Source organism: Malania oleifera, chromosome 2 (genome assembly GCF_029873635.1).
Source record: "Malania oleifera isolate guangnan ecotype guangnan chromosome 2, ASM2987363v1, whole genome shotgun sequence".
Lineage (NCBI taxonomy): Eukaryota > Viridiplantae > Streptophyta > Magnoliopsida > Santalales > Ximeniaceae > Malania > Malania oleifera.
In genome coordinates this window covers 33,721,918-33,738,412 of record NC_080418.1, presented here as the reverse complement: position 1 = coordinate 33,738,412, position 16,495 = coordinate 33,721,918, and the positions used below count along the sequence as shown (strand labels likewise).

The following is a 16,495-nucleotide window of genomic DNA, read 5'->3' as shown; positions in this document are numbered from 1 at the left end:
GCTGAAAATTTACCCGAGGGGATTAGAACATTTCTTAACCCAAATATAGATGCAAGTATATTAAAGATAGAACTGGTATAATTAAATATGCGTAAAAATAAACTCATAGAAATTTTGTGGAACTAAGTAACATAATTAAAATTTACGTACATAATAAACTCGGGTATGAATTTAAAATAAAAAGAAACTAACATAATCAAAATTTACTTACCTTCTTCTTTTACCGTGTGCTACGAACACAATATCTATCTTTAAGATATGAGATCGGAAAGAGTGGGTGATTGAGAATTTATTCAAAAATTCTCTCTCCACCACAAATTCTTTCACTCACTAATCCTTCTCTTCTTTGGAAAATTGTTGTGAAAAATGAAGGTTGAGAGCTCCCTATTTATAGGAAAATTTTGGGGAAGAAATGGAATTTGTAAAAGTGTGGGGAGATGGGTGAAATTATAATTATTAAAAATTAAAGAATGGGCAAGGTATGGGTAAGGTATGGGTTGAGTATGGGATGGGGATGGAGGCCATGTGGGAGTGCTTGCCACCATTCCCATTAAATAAATTATTAATTAACTACTTACCTAATTAATTAATCAATTAGTTAATTAATTATTTTATTATTTTTCTTAATCATTATTATCATTATTATTATCATTGTTATTACTTTTAAACTATTTTTAGTATTTATTTATTTTATTATTTATTTTTGAACAAGAATTAAATTTGAATTTTGAAAATTCATGTGGGTCCCACACGGTCTTGTGGGCCCCACACAACTTCGAGACCTGAATGGATCCTACGTAACTCGAATAATTCTTATACGATTTTATGCATCCTAAATAGCTTTGAGACTCGTGTAAACCTCCATACGGCTTCGGGACTCATGTGGGCCCCGCATATGATACTTACATTATTATTATTTTATTATATATTTCTACAAATTATATCAATTAAAACATTATTTTATGTACTTATTTACGTATATAAACAGTGTCTTGTGGCTCCGGGACTCATGTGGACCCAACATAGTCTTGTGGGTCCCACATATGATACCTATATTTTTATTATCTTATTATGTATTTCGACAAATTATGTCTGTCAAAACACTATTTTATGTATATATACTTATTTACGTGTACAAATAGTGTCTATCCTGTTTATCCTATGAAATTCCATTTTGACCAGGCCGACCTCCAGGGAGCGACTGAGCCGCAATGGTCTCTGAGCACTCGCTAAGACAAGGTCTTTCTTAGGCATCAAACATGGAATCAAGAATCCTACAGAAAAACACTTCTGTATTGATATTAACTTAATGACTATTTTTATTATTTTATTATTATTGTACTTTAATCATATATATATATTTTTGGGTCATCACATTGTATAAATGAGCTTGTGTGAATTTTAGTTATATTTCTGTATGTGAAATGGTGTGGTTGTGTCACATATGTAGTCGTTTCATATTTGTTGGAGTTAGTATTTCTGGGTACCGCCTTGGAATTCGTTCACGTTATTTGCTAGAGACTAGCAAAATGTTAGTTGAGGGGTGTGATTATGCCCTTAAATTGCGTAATTAGGTGGTTTAATTCATCCATTGAGACTTATATTTTTAATTAAATACCTAATTATTCTCAATATTCCAACATTGTGTGTTATTTATAAAATTTGGATTTTATTTAGTAAATTATGAATTTTTGGTATTTTTTATCGCAAGACGATTATTGGAAGTTAAAACCGACATACTTCGTAATTTATACGTACTTTTCTTGTTCGAATTCTAATCAAGACGATTCGAATTCTGTGAAAAGATGAGAAAATTATCTATAACTTTTGTGTTTTAAGTTTCGAGAGATACAAGCTCTAGGATGGTCAAAAGTGGGTTTGTTCACTGGGAAACAAAAAGAAGAAGAAATAAGAAATAAGAAATAAGAAATAGTGAAAAGAAATTCTTTTTTTTTTTTGATTTGACCCAGCTATGCAGCCGGGTCCTCCTTGCGCTGGATAGGGTTGGTTCTCCTCTCTCCCTTCATATATATTGTTTTTTTCTTCTTTGCTACAGACAACAGCACTCAAGCCCTTTCCTTCCTTCTCTTCACCCCAGCACCCCTCTTCTCTTCACTTCATAATTTAGGTATGGGTAATACTTAGACTACTGTTGTTGATTTTTTTGCATAGGATACAGCGAGACAGACTACAGTTCCTTAGGAAGTTCCTCACACAGGTGATAGACATGAGCCTACAGGGCTAACCACTAGCAGAGAAAGGAGGAATGTTAAGCCTCCGGTCAGGTATGGGTTTGAGGACTTAGTTGCATTTTCTCTGATTACTAGTAGTGGAGTCTCTTTATAAGAATAACACTTGAGTATTAGTTCAGAAGCCCAAGGACAGGAAATTGATTGATTGTAAGTGGGTTTTTAGAAAGAAAAAACCTACTTTAGAATCAGAAGGGATAAAATATAAGGCTAGGTTAATAGCAAAAGGATACAAACATGAAGAAGGTATAGATTATAATGAAATCTTTTCTCCTATTGTTAAGCATGCTTCTATTAGATCCTTGTTAGCATTGGTTGCCATGCATGATTTCGATCTGTAACAGATGGATGTAAAGACAACTTTCCTTCATGGTGAGTTGGAGGAAGATATCTTTATGGAGCAATTGGAGGGGTTTGTGGAACAAGGTAAAGAACACTTGGTATGTAAGTTGAATAGGCCTCTTTATGGTTTAAAACAATTCCCTAGGCAATGGTATAAGAGGTTTGATTCTTATATGTTGAGGATTGGGTATGTTAGAAGTAATTATGACAGTTGCGTTTACTTCAGATTGCTTAACAGTGGTGTATATGTGATCTTTATGCTATATGTGGATGACATGTTGATTGCCTCTAACAGTACTGATGAGTTGAATGTGCTGAAAGCCAGGTTATAGGATGAGTTTGAGATGAAGGATCTTGATGCAACTAAAAAGATCATTGGCATGGAAATCAGGAGGGACAGGCAACAGAAAAAGCTGTGGTTGTCACAGGGTAAGTATATTGAGAAGGTGTTGGAAAGGTTTAATATGGATAAGACTAAACTGGTAAGTACACCTTTAGCTGCTTATTTTCAGTTGTTTGCTAAACTGTGTCCTTCAACTGATGAGGATAAGTTGGATATGGCTAGTGTGCCTTATGCCCATGCAGTAGGGAGTCTGATGTATGCTATGGTATGTAATAGACCAGACTTGTTATATGCAGTTAGTTTGGTAAGCAAATATATGTCTAATCTAGGTAGAATGCATTGGAATGTGGTGAAATGGATTTTTAGATATTTGCGTGGCACTTCTGATTATGGTACCTTGTTTGAAAGTATTGATGATTGTAATGTTTAGGGTTATGTGGACTCCGATTATGCAGGTGATTTGAATAAGAGGAGGTTTACTTCTGGCTTCATTTTTACCATGGCTGGTGGTTTCATTAGTTGGAAGGCTATATTGCAACGTACTACAACTTTGTCTACTACAGAAGCTGAATACATAACTTTGGCAGAGTCAGGTAAGGAGGCTTTATGGTTAACTGGACTAATTCAGGAACTTGGTGTTAAGCAGGATAGGTTACATGTATTCTGTGATAGTTAGAGTGCGATCCACTTGGTAAGGAATCAGGTCTACCACTCTCGCACGAAGCATATTGACGTGCGACACTATGTAGTTAGAGGTTGGGTTGAAAGTCGTAAGTTCCAGTTATTGAAGATCCACACAGATGGAAATGTTGCGGATATGCTCACAAAACCTGTTACATTAGCTAAGTTCAAGCGTTGTCTGGACTTAGTTAATGAAGTCTCTTGTTGATTGTTGATAAAGCATCTCAGAGCGTGGGGATGGAATGTTGTGCTTGGCTGTGATTAAAAGCCAAGGTGAAGATTGTTAAAAAATATGTATTTATTTATTTATTGTGGCTTTTATCACAACCGTTAGATCGTCTCTAAATCCAACGGTTGTGTGGTGTCATATATATATTTGTAAGCTACGAGAAAAAGAGGGTATTACTTGTCATTTTGTGCGAGGAGAGTTAAAGGGGGCTTTCTCTCTAGGAAGAATTTTTCTGCATTGGTTTAAGGTGAAGGGGTGTGCAGGGGATTTGGGATCGAGGAGAGTCTTATAAGATCTTGTGCTGCCATCGTTTCATAGTGGATTTTTCTCTAGGTACACGCTCCGTGGACGTAGGCAATCTTGCCGAACCACGTAAAATCTTTTGTCTACATTTTTTCTGTGAATGTTCTTTGTACTATTTATTTTATTGATCGGAAGATTAAAATTGTTGTGCATCAACGAATAGAGAGTTAACGGTTTCCAGAGTAATTTAATCAGTAAAACTGCAATTATGGGCCTTTCTGTAACGAACTAGACATTGTGTAATGGGTTTGGAGTTTGCTTTTGACCATGCAATTTGGGATTTGAACAAATTCAAATGCTTCTTCATCTACATAGTGGAGATCTGGAAATTTGGTAATTAGAGTGTATGTAATAAAATGAATTTGGTAATTATTGAGAATATGAATTGAAGATATTAAGGGGATCAAAATGAAACATGTCTGTGTAAAAAGAAAATAGAAAGCAAGATGTTCGTGAAAGGGCTTGCTTAAACAAATCAATGCTTGTTAAGAATAAACGAGGATGCCATTGTTATTGGCAAGTACATGAATATTCAGAAATTAAGGGACGTCTTCTATATTCCATTGTTTATTCCGAAGGTGAACAAATGTGTACAAAGGCTGATTTCTATAAGCATCAAATCAGTTATTCCCATGTAAAAGGGTTGACATGGTCAGATCTTCAAATCATACAATTTTTTTTAGTATAATAGCTAAAGAACACCACATGCGCTTTTTCACGGCTTCATTATGAGCATGCTGAAATCAAAGAACTGCAAATGTGCTAAGGTCATTCCTGTGAAGACACCATTTTGAAATTAAAATGAAGAAGGTGCAGCGAGAAATAGAGGCAGCTACTGTTGACTGTAGATCAGGTTCTCACTCGCTGTCACTGCATCTGCAAGTTTGCCTTGAGTCCACCTCTTCAGCATCTCTAGTGCAGCCTTGGGCTGATCCATTGGAACCATGTGACCCGCTTTATGGACCTGTTGGTACACAACCAATGTTGCTGACTCAGAATTTACAGTCACCCACAAAAAAAACTTCAAACACACACATACACGCATGAAGAGACAGAGAGGAAGAGACCTTGAGGAAAGTTAGAGGCCCATAAGTTTTCATTTGTCCTGCTTCTGCTCCATCAACTGCAAACTGGACAGTGGGAGATGTTTCAAACTTCTTCTGACCAGACCACTCCATGGCATTTACCCATCTAGAATTTCCTGTTCAAATATAAAGATACCACAAATTTAGATGCAACTAAAGAATCTATTTTTCCTCCTAATATCTAAACGACAGGATAGGATTAGTGCAGTTCCACAAACTAACAAACATGAAGCTCTCGATTGTAGCCAAGAAGCTTAATTACCGAGCCAGTTGCAAATGAGATCATACTCCCCAGCATAGACAAGCAATTTAATTCCATCATCAAGAAGAGCTGGAATGCCTACTTCAAGATTTCTCATCCAATCTACGACCATTGCATCATACACTTTAGAGCTACACGAAACAAATTCTATCTTCCCGACCCCTAGAACATTCCTGACAGACTTCTGGTTTAGGAATTTCTCCATGTTGGAGAAGTCATAGCACAAGTCACCATCACATTTCTTTCTGATATCATAGTACTGCAGATTAAGAACAAAATGTATTCTCATCAAATTTTGTAATGTATCATGTTTAATTCTTCAGAACTTAATTTCAACATGACAAGAATGGTGCCAAAGTGAGTGATGTTTAGTACTTAAATTTCTTACATTGGCATCTGGGATAAGTTCCATGATCTGGTTGAATATGTTAGTGCAAACAACATATGATTGAATACAAGTAGATTCACCATCAGTGCCTGAAATAGAAGGTGCATTAATTATTCTAGGAAGAGAAAAAATGAATCAGAGAGCATCAGTTTAATCTTATAAAATATGCTGAAGAAGTTTCTTGTACGGTTGTCTACTTTCAAAACTGATCTCATTTAGTTTGTTTGTTTCTTTTCTTTTTTTTTTTTCTTCAAAGGGGATGGGTAGAGATGCAAGAGAAGCAGCCTAAAGAGTATTGTGAAAACACTCCAGAGCAAAAAGAATAGAGAAGACAAATTTGGAAGAAGTTGAATCACCACAAAGTTTAATGGCATCTTCACATGCTGGAATTCCTTTGTTAATATTCCTGTAATCTGTTTCATTAATTAATCCCATGCTCAGAGCATAATCTGTATATGCTTCGTACTGGATTGCAGGATTTGTTAGCCCATTACCAATAGCGAATCCCTGCTCACCAATGGAGTAAAAAAAAAGTCACATGAGCTGAAGCAATTTATGGCATGTTTTGGTTTGCAGAAAGGAATGGGGTAGGAAATGAATGGAATGAAAATTTGAATGAGGAACATGATGAAATCAGTGAAAAATTTGATTTTATTTCTACCAATTCCATTCCATTCCTACGTACCAAACATGCAGTAAATGCAACTGATTTCAAACCATCTTCAACATATACCTTCAGGTTTATGTGAATCCCTTCCTTAACTTTGTTTCCTTGGTTAACACGAGATGCAAAAGCAGGAATATAGTGGCCGGCGTATGATTCCCCAGTTATGTAGAAATCATTTTTAGCAAATTGAGAATGTGCAGCGAAAAATGCCTGCATTCAAGAAAAGAGGCTGTGATTTCTATTCTAAATTCTTATCCTGCGAAATTCTTAACATTCAAAACCATAAAGTCACTCTGTTTTTTTTTATATTGGAAATAGGTTAATAGGATTTCAACCGTCATAGCCCAGGGGTTTTGCTATAGCACTTTAGGGATACATAGATTCAAAGATGACCTTGTGACAAGTTGAGCAGCAAACTGAAAAACAAGAGAGAAAGACAGACCTGCAAGAAGTCGTATAGGTCATTGCTGACACCCTCCTCATTGTGACGAATGTCACTCTCATCAGAACTATAGCTGAAACCAGTTCCAGTCGGCTGGTCAACGTACAAAAGGTTTGCTGCCTGCAATTTGAAAACAAAAAATCGTCATATTATCATATAATGAGACTACCGGATGATACACTAGTCAACTGTTCAAAATAAACAAGCACCATAGTTTCCAGCATATGAACAATTTAGTCTCCAATATAAGTGCATTATACATAGTTTACTCCATATAAAATAAAGTCTATTGTTTCGCTTAAGAATTTCAGGTCATTTGCTAAAAGTAAGCATGAATTTCAAACTTTCATTTGGATAGGGACAAGAATGGCGTGCTACTGTGAGCCGTGACACTGTCTGTTTTTCATTGGAAGCTTATTTTTAGAAACATTCATCTTAGTAAGTTCAACAATTGACCGAACTTTGCAAGTGATTCTACTCTACCAGTTGGTATATATGAAAGGAAATGCAATGTCATTAGTAGCTGGGAGAATTTTCCAGCAGACACACTTGACAAAGGGACATATATCTGTCACTAAAATAATTTGCCGACTGCAAGATTCTTGTGAGGTCACTATCCAAACTAAAAATGTCTACCTAATATGTCCACTTGTGTTAGTTTTTTTCACACCTAATACTGCAATAAAATACGGGCAGAACTTGTTGACTAAATTTCCAGAATCGGAAATTCAGAGAGGAAACGAAATAGATAAAGCTTCTAATCACATTTTTAATCTTTGAATCAGCGTTTTCTTCATCCATTTTTATTTCTTGATGAGTATACTTCAGTGCAAAATTTTGAGGCTGAGAATGTCAATCTTAAAATTGAAACAACATAAGCTAATCAGAAGGCACCAAAAAAAGGAGGAGGAAAAAGATAAAATATATAGCTGTAATGTGAGAGAGGGTATTATAGTTTGTCAAACAACTGAAAAAAAAAAGGAAACAAGAAAGAAAACTAGCATACCTTATCCCAGCCAAAGTCATTCCATACAAGAGATAAGTTGTTTGCAATCTGGAAAGGACCATTTTCATAAAACAATGCCAATTCACTGCTGCAACCAGGACCCCCTGTCAACCAGATAACAACAGGGTCCTCCTTTCTATTTCGCGATTCAAAGAAAAAATAGAACATCCTGCAAAAACAGTTCAGCACAATTTTTAGCATACAAAATGGAAAAAAGGTCAGCTCATGAACAAAAAGGACACCAGCGAGGTATAACTAGCCACAATTCAAGAAAGATGGATCATATAACTCTCCCATCCCCACAGCTTTCAAATGAGCTATTATTCTTCTCAATGGGAAGGGGAACTTATCAATGAGATCAACCAATGTCGATAACCATCAGAAAAATCAAATCCCGGCATAAGCGCCACATGCGTGCGGCACAGAAACATGAACTCCGAATGAATTGCATTTCCAGTTTCCACTCTACATGTCAAGCACGTATCATTGTACATATGTGCATCAAACATGACTTATCCATCTTACATCTGTCACTAGGATCTACTCTCATGAAAGATAACTTAGCAAAAGATTTCTCGCTGAAAAAACTAGAACAATTAATAAGAATACATCACCTAATGCAGTCATTTCTTTTAAGGCATTCGTGCTGGTAGATCTACTGCTGAGAAATACTTGCAAGGATCGGTCCTTCACATAAGATTCAAAACTCAATGAAATGTTTTATTAATGGTTGGACCTACAAATGTGATGTGAGGCTCACACCATTCCATAATTCTAACTTCTACGGATTCAATTGATTGGCATCAAGACGGTTCTTTGCAAGTTTTTCTTTCAATTGGCTCGTTTCTTCCGCCATCTACCAGGACTCACATTAATTATTATTTTTCATGCAAACGAGACTTACATGCACATTTTTTTTTTTGTAAAATAGACATGGCGTCACTCGCGAGAAAATACTAGCACACCAAGTCGGATTTAACATGATTTCACATGCGTATGCATTTAATTAGATTAGTCAATTTTTTATACACATGATGAAATCATATTAAATCATATTAGATCCCGTGTATCCACCTGCTATGCCTAATCATTTCTCCTTACTTGCATGAAAACTTGGGACATGTGACAAGGAGATTAGTGTATTGTAAATCTTATGTGATGCTCGGCACCATTCTGTGTAGCTAACATTCGGAGAAAACTAGGAACACAGAAAGGCAAGTAAGAAAATCAATGCAGGTCTGGAAAACAGGGAAGAGATTTTTTCTCATTTTCAATCGGCAAACTTCATTTCTGGAATTGTAAGAACTCGGCAATGGGCATCATTACTAATATACGGGACAACAGTCCTAATTAACTTCAGAATTTGCCTACTAAAATTCACTACCTTCAGTTGTACTTCTCAAATTTAAATGAACGCACTCAACAATTTCACTCTTTATCTCCAAAAAGAAAATTGCGGCAACCATGAACAGAGCATCAAATAACCCATTTAACATCAGAAACGGAATGAAAACTTAAATGGGCATTTCTCAAATCTACCCAAAAATATTACCTTGCAGCTTTAGAATTCTTAATCGGATAGTAGCCGGCGTGGTGACCAAGATCTTGAATGGAAGTTCCGGAATCCCCAAGAACAGGGAACCTGATGCGCTTCTCAACAATGTTTGTGGAGCAAACAGAGGAATCGCGGGAGCCACCATTGAAAGCGTCCTTGGGGAACAAGTTGAGCCCTCGAATTAGCATTTCGGCTTGCAGTTTTGGGAAATTAGCGGGGGAGGCCAACCGAGGGTCGTGTACGGGAAATGTTGCAGAGGAGAGAGAGGAGGAAGAGAGAAGAAGAACAAGGAGAGAGAGGAGGTGAAAGAAAGAAGTCGCCATTGCTGCGGGTGAGAACGGATTGAGTTGCTGTTGTCCTGTGTTGGGTATTTATACTGTTTGATTTGTAGCTTCGGTGGGAATGCTGAAGTGCACGCATACGCACAGGCAGAGACATGGATGAAGATAGAGAGGTAACGGTCTTCAAATTGCTCTGCCTTCTGTTCTTATTTTTAATTTTAAATCAACTTACAAGCAAACTTTTTTTTTTTTTTAAACTTTCCACAATGCTTTATATTTTTCTGCATGGTTTAATTATTTTACTCACTTTTTTCTTCCCGTCTCCTTAGTTATTGATTTTCACTTTTACCTTTATTTTTTATTGTTCATTGGAGGAGAAAAGGAAGTAGAGCTATATCCATGATAATCATTCTTTAATTATTGCATTTAAAAAATTAAAATTTGAATATTATAATTATTGGGTATTTGATGATTTGAAATTTGAGTGGTTAAATGTTATTATGACAAAAAATAAATATGTTTAATATTTACAAATCAAGTAAACACAAATAATGTGTGCAGGTATGCATGCACATCCAAAGAGTATGAAAATATATTAAAGATGACGGCACTTTTTTTTTAACTCTTAAATAATTCATTCAAAGGGAATGAATGTTGAAAAATATGATGCCATCAACTAGGATAAAAAAGTGAGAACGCAATAATCAATATTTATTTATGTCTCATAATATAACACAAGATTTTTATGTTTGGAAAATATTTTTTTTGTTTTTATTTTTATTTTTTAAAATTTCAAGATTCATATTAAAAATATAGAAAATAAAAAAGGTAGTTTAAATGTGCAAAAGAAATTTTCATTCTTTATTTTTAGACTTGAAAACAATTACAGAAAGACAACTTATTTCTCAAATTTTCAAATTTTGTGACATTTGAAATCATGAATTTTGGAAATTAAAGTTCAAGATCTAAATTGCATGCTATTATATTCAATTTAAGAGTTAAAAATTTTAAAAAAATAATAAAAAGATATTTTTAAATTTTTTTATATAAACTTAGAAAATAAAAAAAGGTTTGTAATTATTTTAGAAATAAAAATAAAAAATAAAATAATTTTCATAAATAGATAATGGCAGAACTATTTATCATTATTCATTTATTATAAATATTGGATCTTGCAAGGCCACTAACGATATTAATTAGAAGTTTTAATTGTTAGATCTTAGTTTTTTCTTGTCTATAATCTTAGAATTAATTTAGGTAGAATTAATCACTCTGGCATTAATCCTTTACATTACATTTGGTTTGCAAGAATGTCTACTCCAAAAAAAATAGATTAGTTTTACTAGGTTACTTAAAATTAGTTATATAAAAAGTTATGTTATTATTATAAAATAAAAAATAATGTGAAACATTATATGAGTCCATAATAAAAAATAGATAAGGAATAATGATTCCTAAATTTCATCATGACGATATTTATTCTTTTCTTATTGCATTTTGAATGACATAATTAGTAGTAATATACAAAGAATACCTATTAGTTATGCTTAGTTTTATTGTCATAGTTTGATGGGTTGCTAGTGTTGGTTTTTTTTTAGGAGGATTTTTCTGTACTCTCCCTTTTATTTTATCTTGTAATCACGGTATTCCTCTGCAAAAAATGAGGGTATATTAATAAATAAATGGAAGTGCCGTCCTCTTTTAGTAAAAAAAAAAAGAAAAGAAAAGAAAAAAGGAATACCTATTCACTTGATTCTGAAAATTTAAACTATATTCTATCTTATTTTAAGGAATAATTATTTTGTCGAACCTAATGAGCCTTTAGTATTTTTTTGCTCTTAATTTTACCACTAACCAAAATAAGGATAAAAAGAAAAGAGTGGTTGTACAAATTTCAAGTCTTGCACTTGAAATTGAGTCAATTTGAAAAAAAAATTAATATAATTTAATATTATATTTTATCCAAATTCATACAAATCCAAGCCCAATATTTTAATTTCATGCTTCCAAATCATGGAACGTAGTTGTAAGAGAGAAATAAAAAAAAATTATATAAAATTATAATTAAAATTATATTATCTTGAGAAAGAATGGTAGTAGTAATTATTTGAAAGATCATTATATTTATGGAATATTACTCTCATACTCAAAAGATATTTATTTTCCTTTTATTGTATATAAATTTATTATTAATAAGAAACAAAACATATATTGCTTTATTTAGCTAGAAAATATTCATTTAAAAAAAAAAGTACCGGAGGAGTAACTTATTTATATGAATGAGATTAAGAGTGAGTTTGACCCTTTTTTTTTTTTTTTTTCCGAATTTTAAAAGTAGAAGTCAGAAATAATAACTCATTAGATAAATGGGGTCTTGACCACACCCACCAACCACACCACCACCCCCCCCCCCCCCCCCCCCCCCCCGCGCCGGGGCGTCGCCATTTTTTTGGTAATGTAAGGAAGTAAAAGTAAAAACCACATGCAATAACTTTTGTTCAGAACATCTTAAAAAATAAGTATTTTTCCAAAAAAAGTACTTACATTAAGTATTTATATAAAAAAAACTGTTTGATTTACACTTATTTCAAAAATACTTTTCTAAATTAATTTTTTTTTTGAAAAAATATTTTTTTTCTGTAGAAAATATTTATTTAAAAAATATTTATAATAAGTAATCTCAAACTATTTTTAGACAAGTATATTTTTTTTTGGATAAGTATATTTTTCTAGAAAAAGACTTTTGTGGTTCCAAATAATCCTTTTAAGAGAGAAACTAGCAACAAAAAAACCAACACAGGTAGGGAACCCAAGAGCAGAAGAATGCATTTGATACACTACTTTTGAACTTCAAAACAAGAGGGCTCCAAAAAAACCAAAAACAAAAATACCACTGATAGTTACTTGTCATTTGATAAATTGGTCCCCAATGACTTTTTAAAAGCACCTGAAAAAGAACTTATTAATCCTATTTTAAAAATTATTTTGCCTATCTAATGAGCACTGCTCATGAAAATCATAAATATCCATATGATGAGCACCGCTCACGAGGTATAAAAATACTCATCTAATGAACACTGCTCATGAGGAAATAAGATATGGATATTACTCGGCAAAAAATTGATCCATTTGACGAGTATTACTCATAAGGCCTAAAAATGTACATATAATGGGCACCACTCGTGAGACATCTAGAAACATGTATTATTTGGCAAAGCACATACCTATCTAATGAGCATTTGTTATGAGGCCCAAAGATGCTCATGTGATGACATAATTTGAATCTCGTGATAATAAACGAACTTATAGTAAATGCAATATACTCTCGAGCCAAAAAAGTAATTATAGGCTCGAGAATGTGGGGGCAACTGATATAACCTAAAAGAGACTCCCACACTAAACTCTATATTAACTTATGTAAGACAAAAAAATGAAAAGACATAAAGGAGTCGATGGAAATGAGGCAACATCCATTAATTAAAGTGGGTTAGCATATCAATTTTTACTTCCTATTAACATATACATAGCCAAATTATAACTCCTGAGATCCAAATAAATATCCATTAGTAAGAAAATCAATAGGAATGTTTATAAAAAAAACGACTTAAAGAAGGTAAGACATCTCATCTTATCCTCACTCATTTCTTTACTATTACAATCATATAATTCTTTCAAATTCCCTGACTTGGGCATTGGAGAGGTCTCTCGGAATACACTCTGAATCTTTCAATTCATTCTTGGTAGGTGACCAAAGTCATGATTGATCCAAATTCTATCGGACAAATTTTGGCAGCAACAAGTACGAAAGGAGTAACTCGTTTAATTTTTCTATTTTGAAGTAAAAATGAAAACCGCACACAACTCAGAGAGAGAAACTAGTAGGAGCAAAACAAAACAAGAGCAAAAGAGTGCACTTGATACACAACTTTTTCAACTTTAAAATTAGGAGGCAATATTGGCACAAACCAAAAAACCACCGGCACTTATCATCAATTAAATGACATTAAAAAGGAAGCAGTGCTATTGCCCCTAAAAAAAAAAATATCACCCACACTTATAATGTATTAAACTACAATTTTACCATTGGACTTTTACTTTATAAGTGAAAAATTTTAAAAAATGAAAAAAAAGAACAAATTTGTCACGCAATTGAAAACGCAAGGGGTAAAACTATTATTTGATACACGAAAATAATAAATGTAGAGCGCCAAGAGTGTCTATATCGCTTTCCTTTAAGAAAAAAAAAAAAAAATTGTCCTCACGGGTATGGCACGGTGGAAAGACATCAGCACGTAAGAAGGAGCATCGGGAGTTCAATTGCAAGTAGATACACTCACGGAACCAGCGGTACCTGTGTATGGTGAGAGTTTACTCTGTGAGTTAGCGGAGATTGTGGATGGTGAGATTTCGTTCTGTGAGCTAACGGAGACCGAAGATGGTGAGAGTTCTTTGTGAGCCAGCGGAGACCGTGGATGGTAATGAAGATGTATCCTGGGGGTTGGGTTGGCTAAACGTTCAACTGATGCACGGAAGCTGTGTCCACATTCTGGACTTTACCTTGATCAGCAAGACCTGAGGGCAGAGGACGCTGATTCGTAGGTTTAGTGCCGCACCAGGGGGGTCCGAAGGGCTCGTTGGTAGCTGGAGTTCCTATGTAATAATTTTTTTTTTATATATTTTTTTATGTGAACTTTTAAAAGTTACGGATAAATTGATCCTCTGATGACTTTTTTAAAAGAACCTTTTAAAAGGAATTGATAAAAAAGAAACTTATTGATATCATTTTAAAAATTGTCTCGCACCCTAAAAATAATTAAGAAGTTGTTAGAAGAAAAAATCAACTTGGAGTGTTTGGTAAAAATGTTGAAAGGTGTTTAAACTAAAAATATTTGAAATGACTAACATGGATTATATTTTAGGAAATATAATTGAAGCATTGTAGTTTTATAATATTTGAAAAAAAAAACTAATTAACAATGAAATTTAATAATTTGTCAGAGAAAAAGTTAGCTTAAAGTTCATTCAAATCCATAACTTTTAAAAGTTCTTGAAAAAAGTTTAAAATAGATTTTTAAAAATTAAAAAAATTCTTTATATCAAAATTTTAATTTTAAAAAGGAAAAATTTGAGAGAAAAGGGGAGAGGGGAGTTGCCCTTAAAACTTTCAAAAGCTAAAAGTTAAATTTTTTGACAAATTATTCTATTCCATAAATGTTCTTAATTTTGTTCAAATATTAAAAAACTATAAATGCCCAAATTATATTTTTTAAAAAGGCATATATCTATTTTAGTTTTTATAATGTTTTCAGGCATCTTGCAACTCTTTTTTAACCACACACTCAAAATTAACATTTTCTTATAGCTCTTTCATTTGTAGCTAAATAAATTTTACAACAATATCAATCAACTCTTTTTCATTATTTTTTCAAAAGTTAATTTTCAAAAGATAGGTGAGAAGTTAATGATTTTAACTTTTTTTTTTTGAATTAAGTTAATTGGTATGTTTACCTCCTAAATAATTCCCTTTTATCTACCCACTACTTTGTGGGTATTGTAATATACATATGGTACAATTATTTAAAGCAATGAGTAAGAAAAATGTGATATTTGGTAGGTATGTGTACCATTATTCTTAAATATTAATCCCATAAAAGGAGTCACTTGGTTCTAACAAATGACATTAAAGTCAGTAGTACTTTTGAGCAAGCGTCAACAAGAACTTAGGTTATGTTTGGTTCACAGAATGCTTATTATTCCTTAGTTTTGATTAGTTATAATGAGTTAATTATAATTAGTAATATAAGAGTTATTTTGTTACCATAAACTAGTACAAAGCAAATAAAAAAAGTAAAACTTTTTATAAATTCATAACAAGAATAGAAAAGGTTTTGGCCCTTTCAATTGTGGAAAATAATTTTCATTTTCTATTTTAGTTTTTCAAAAAATTATAGAACATTTAGCTACATTTTTTTTTTTCATTTTTACTACATTTGTATGAAATAAATGAACAAAAATAAACAGTTTTGACATTATTTTCTTATGAAAATATTATTTTTTTTTTTATTTTTTAAACAATTGTCGCAATATTCCAGAAAAGGGTCTAGAATGGTTGGGGGGGGGGGGGGAGGCCTATTATTTTCCTAGTGTGGTTAGTTTACCTAATTATTACTTGGTGGATGGTCTCTAGACTAATTTTAAGGTCAAAGAAATAGTAGGGTCGACTCTTCACAATATGACCCTAGACGAATGATTTAATTAGGGGCTCTTAATATTTTGTTTAATTTTTATTTTTATTTAAAATTAATTTTTTTAACTTTTTGAGATGCAAATCACTAATTAAAGTTTTATATTTAAGATTATATTGAGACTTAAAAAAGAAATAATTAAATTACATTTACTTTACTTTTCAAAATATAATTTCATTTATTTTTGAGATAGTGGGAAAGTCAATGTATAGGAAGAGATGACATTATAAATAATATTAACATTAAAAAAAAAAATTGGGGGCCCTAACTTTTGAGATAGTGGGAAAATCAATGTATGGGAAGAGATGATATTATAAATAATGTTAATATTAAAAAAAAAATTGGGGGCCCCAAAAATTTTGGAGCCCTAGGCAAACTGCTCAATGACCTTATGGTCAGGATGGCCCTGAGAAATAG

The 16,495-nt window shown here is 33.0% G+C and overlaps 1 protein-coding gene across 1 annotated transcript; it reads right to left on the bottom strand.

Annotated features, from left to right (window-relative positions):
* Window positions 1–4,678: 4,678 nt before the first annotated feature.
* LOC131147589 (serine carboxypeptidase-like) lies at window positions 4,679–10,023 on the bottom strand. The gene is made up of 9 exons (XM_058097081.1): window positions 9,550–10,023; window positions 7,998–8,166; window positions 6,992–7,111; window positions 6,616–6,759; window positions 6,239–6,389; window positions 5,883–5,971; window positions 5,495–5,753; window positions 5,215–5,348; window positions 4,679–5,111 (listed from the first exon to the last, which is right to left on the bottom strand). Exons 1-9 carry the CDS (start codon window positions 9,873–9,875, stop codon window positions 4,980–4,982), a joined length of 1,524 nt encoding a protein of 507 aa, XP_057953064.1. The 5' UTR covers window positions 9,876–10,023; the 3' UTR covers window positions 4,679–4,979.
* Between the last annotated feature and the right edge of the window lie 6,472 nt (window positions 10,024–16,495).

Coding starts and splice junctions, on each gene's coding strand:
- LOC131147589 (XM_058097081.1), bottom strand. CDS start 9,875: ATGGCGACTTCTTTCTTTCACCTCCTCTCTCTCCTTGTTCTTCTTCTC. Junction 5,349..5,494: donor TCTCATTTGCAACTGGCTCG/GTAATTAAGCTT, acceptor ATATTTGAACAG/GAAATTCTAGATGGGTAAAT. Junction 5,112..5,214: donor GGCCTCTAACTTTCCTCAAG/GTCTCTTCCTCT, acceptor GTGTACCAACAG/GTCCATAAAGCGGGTCACAT.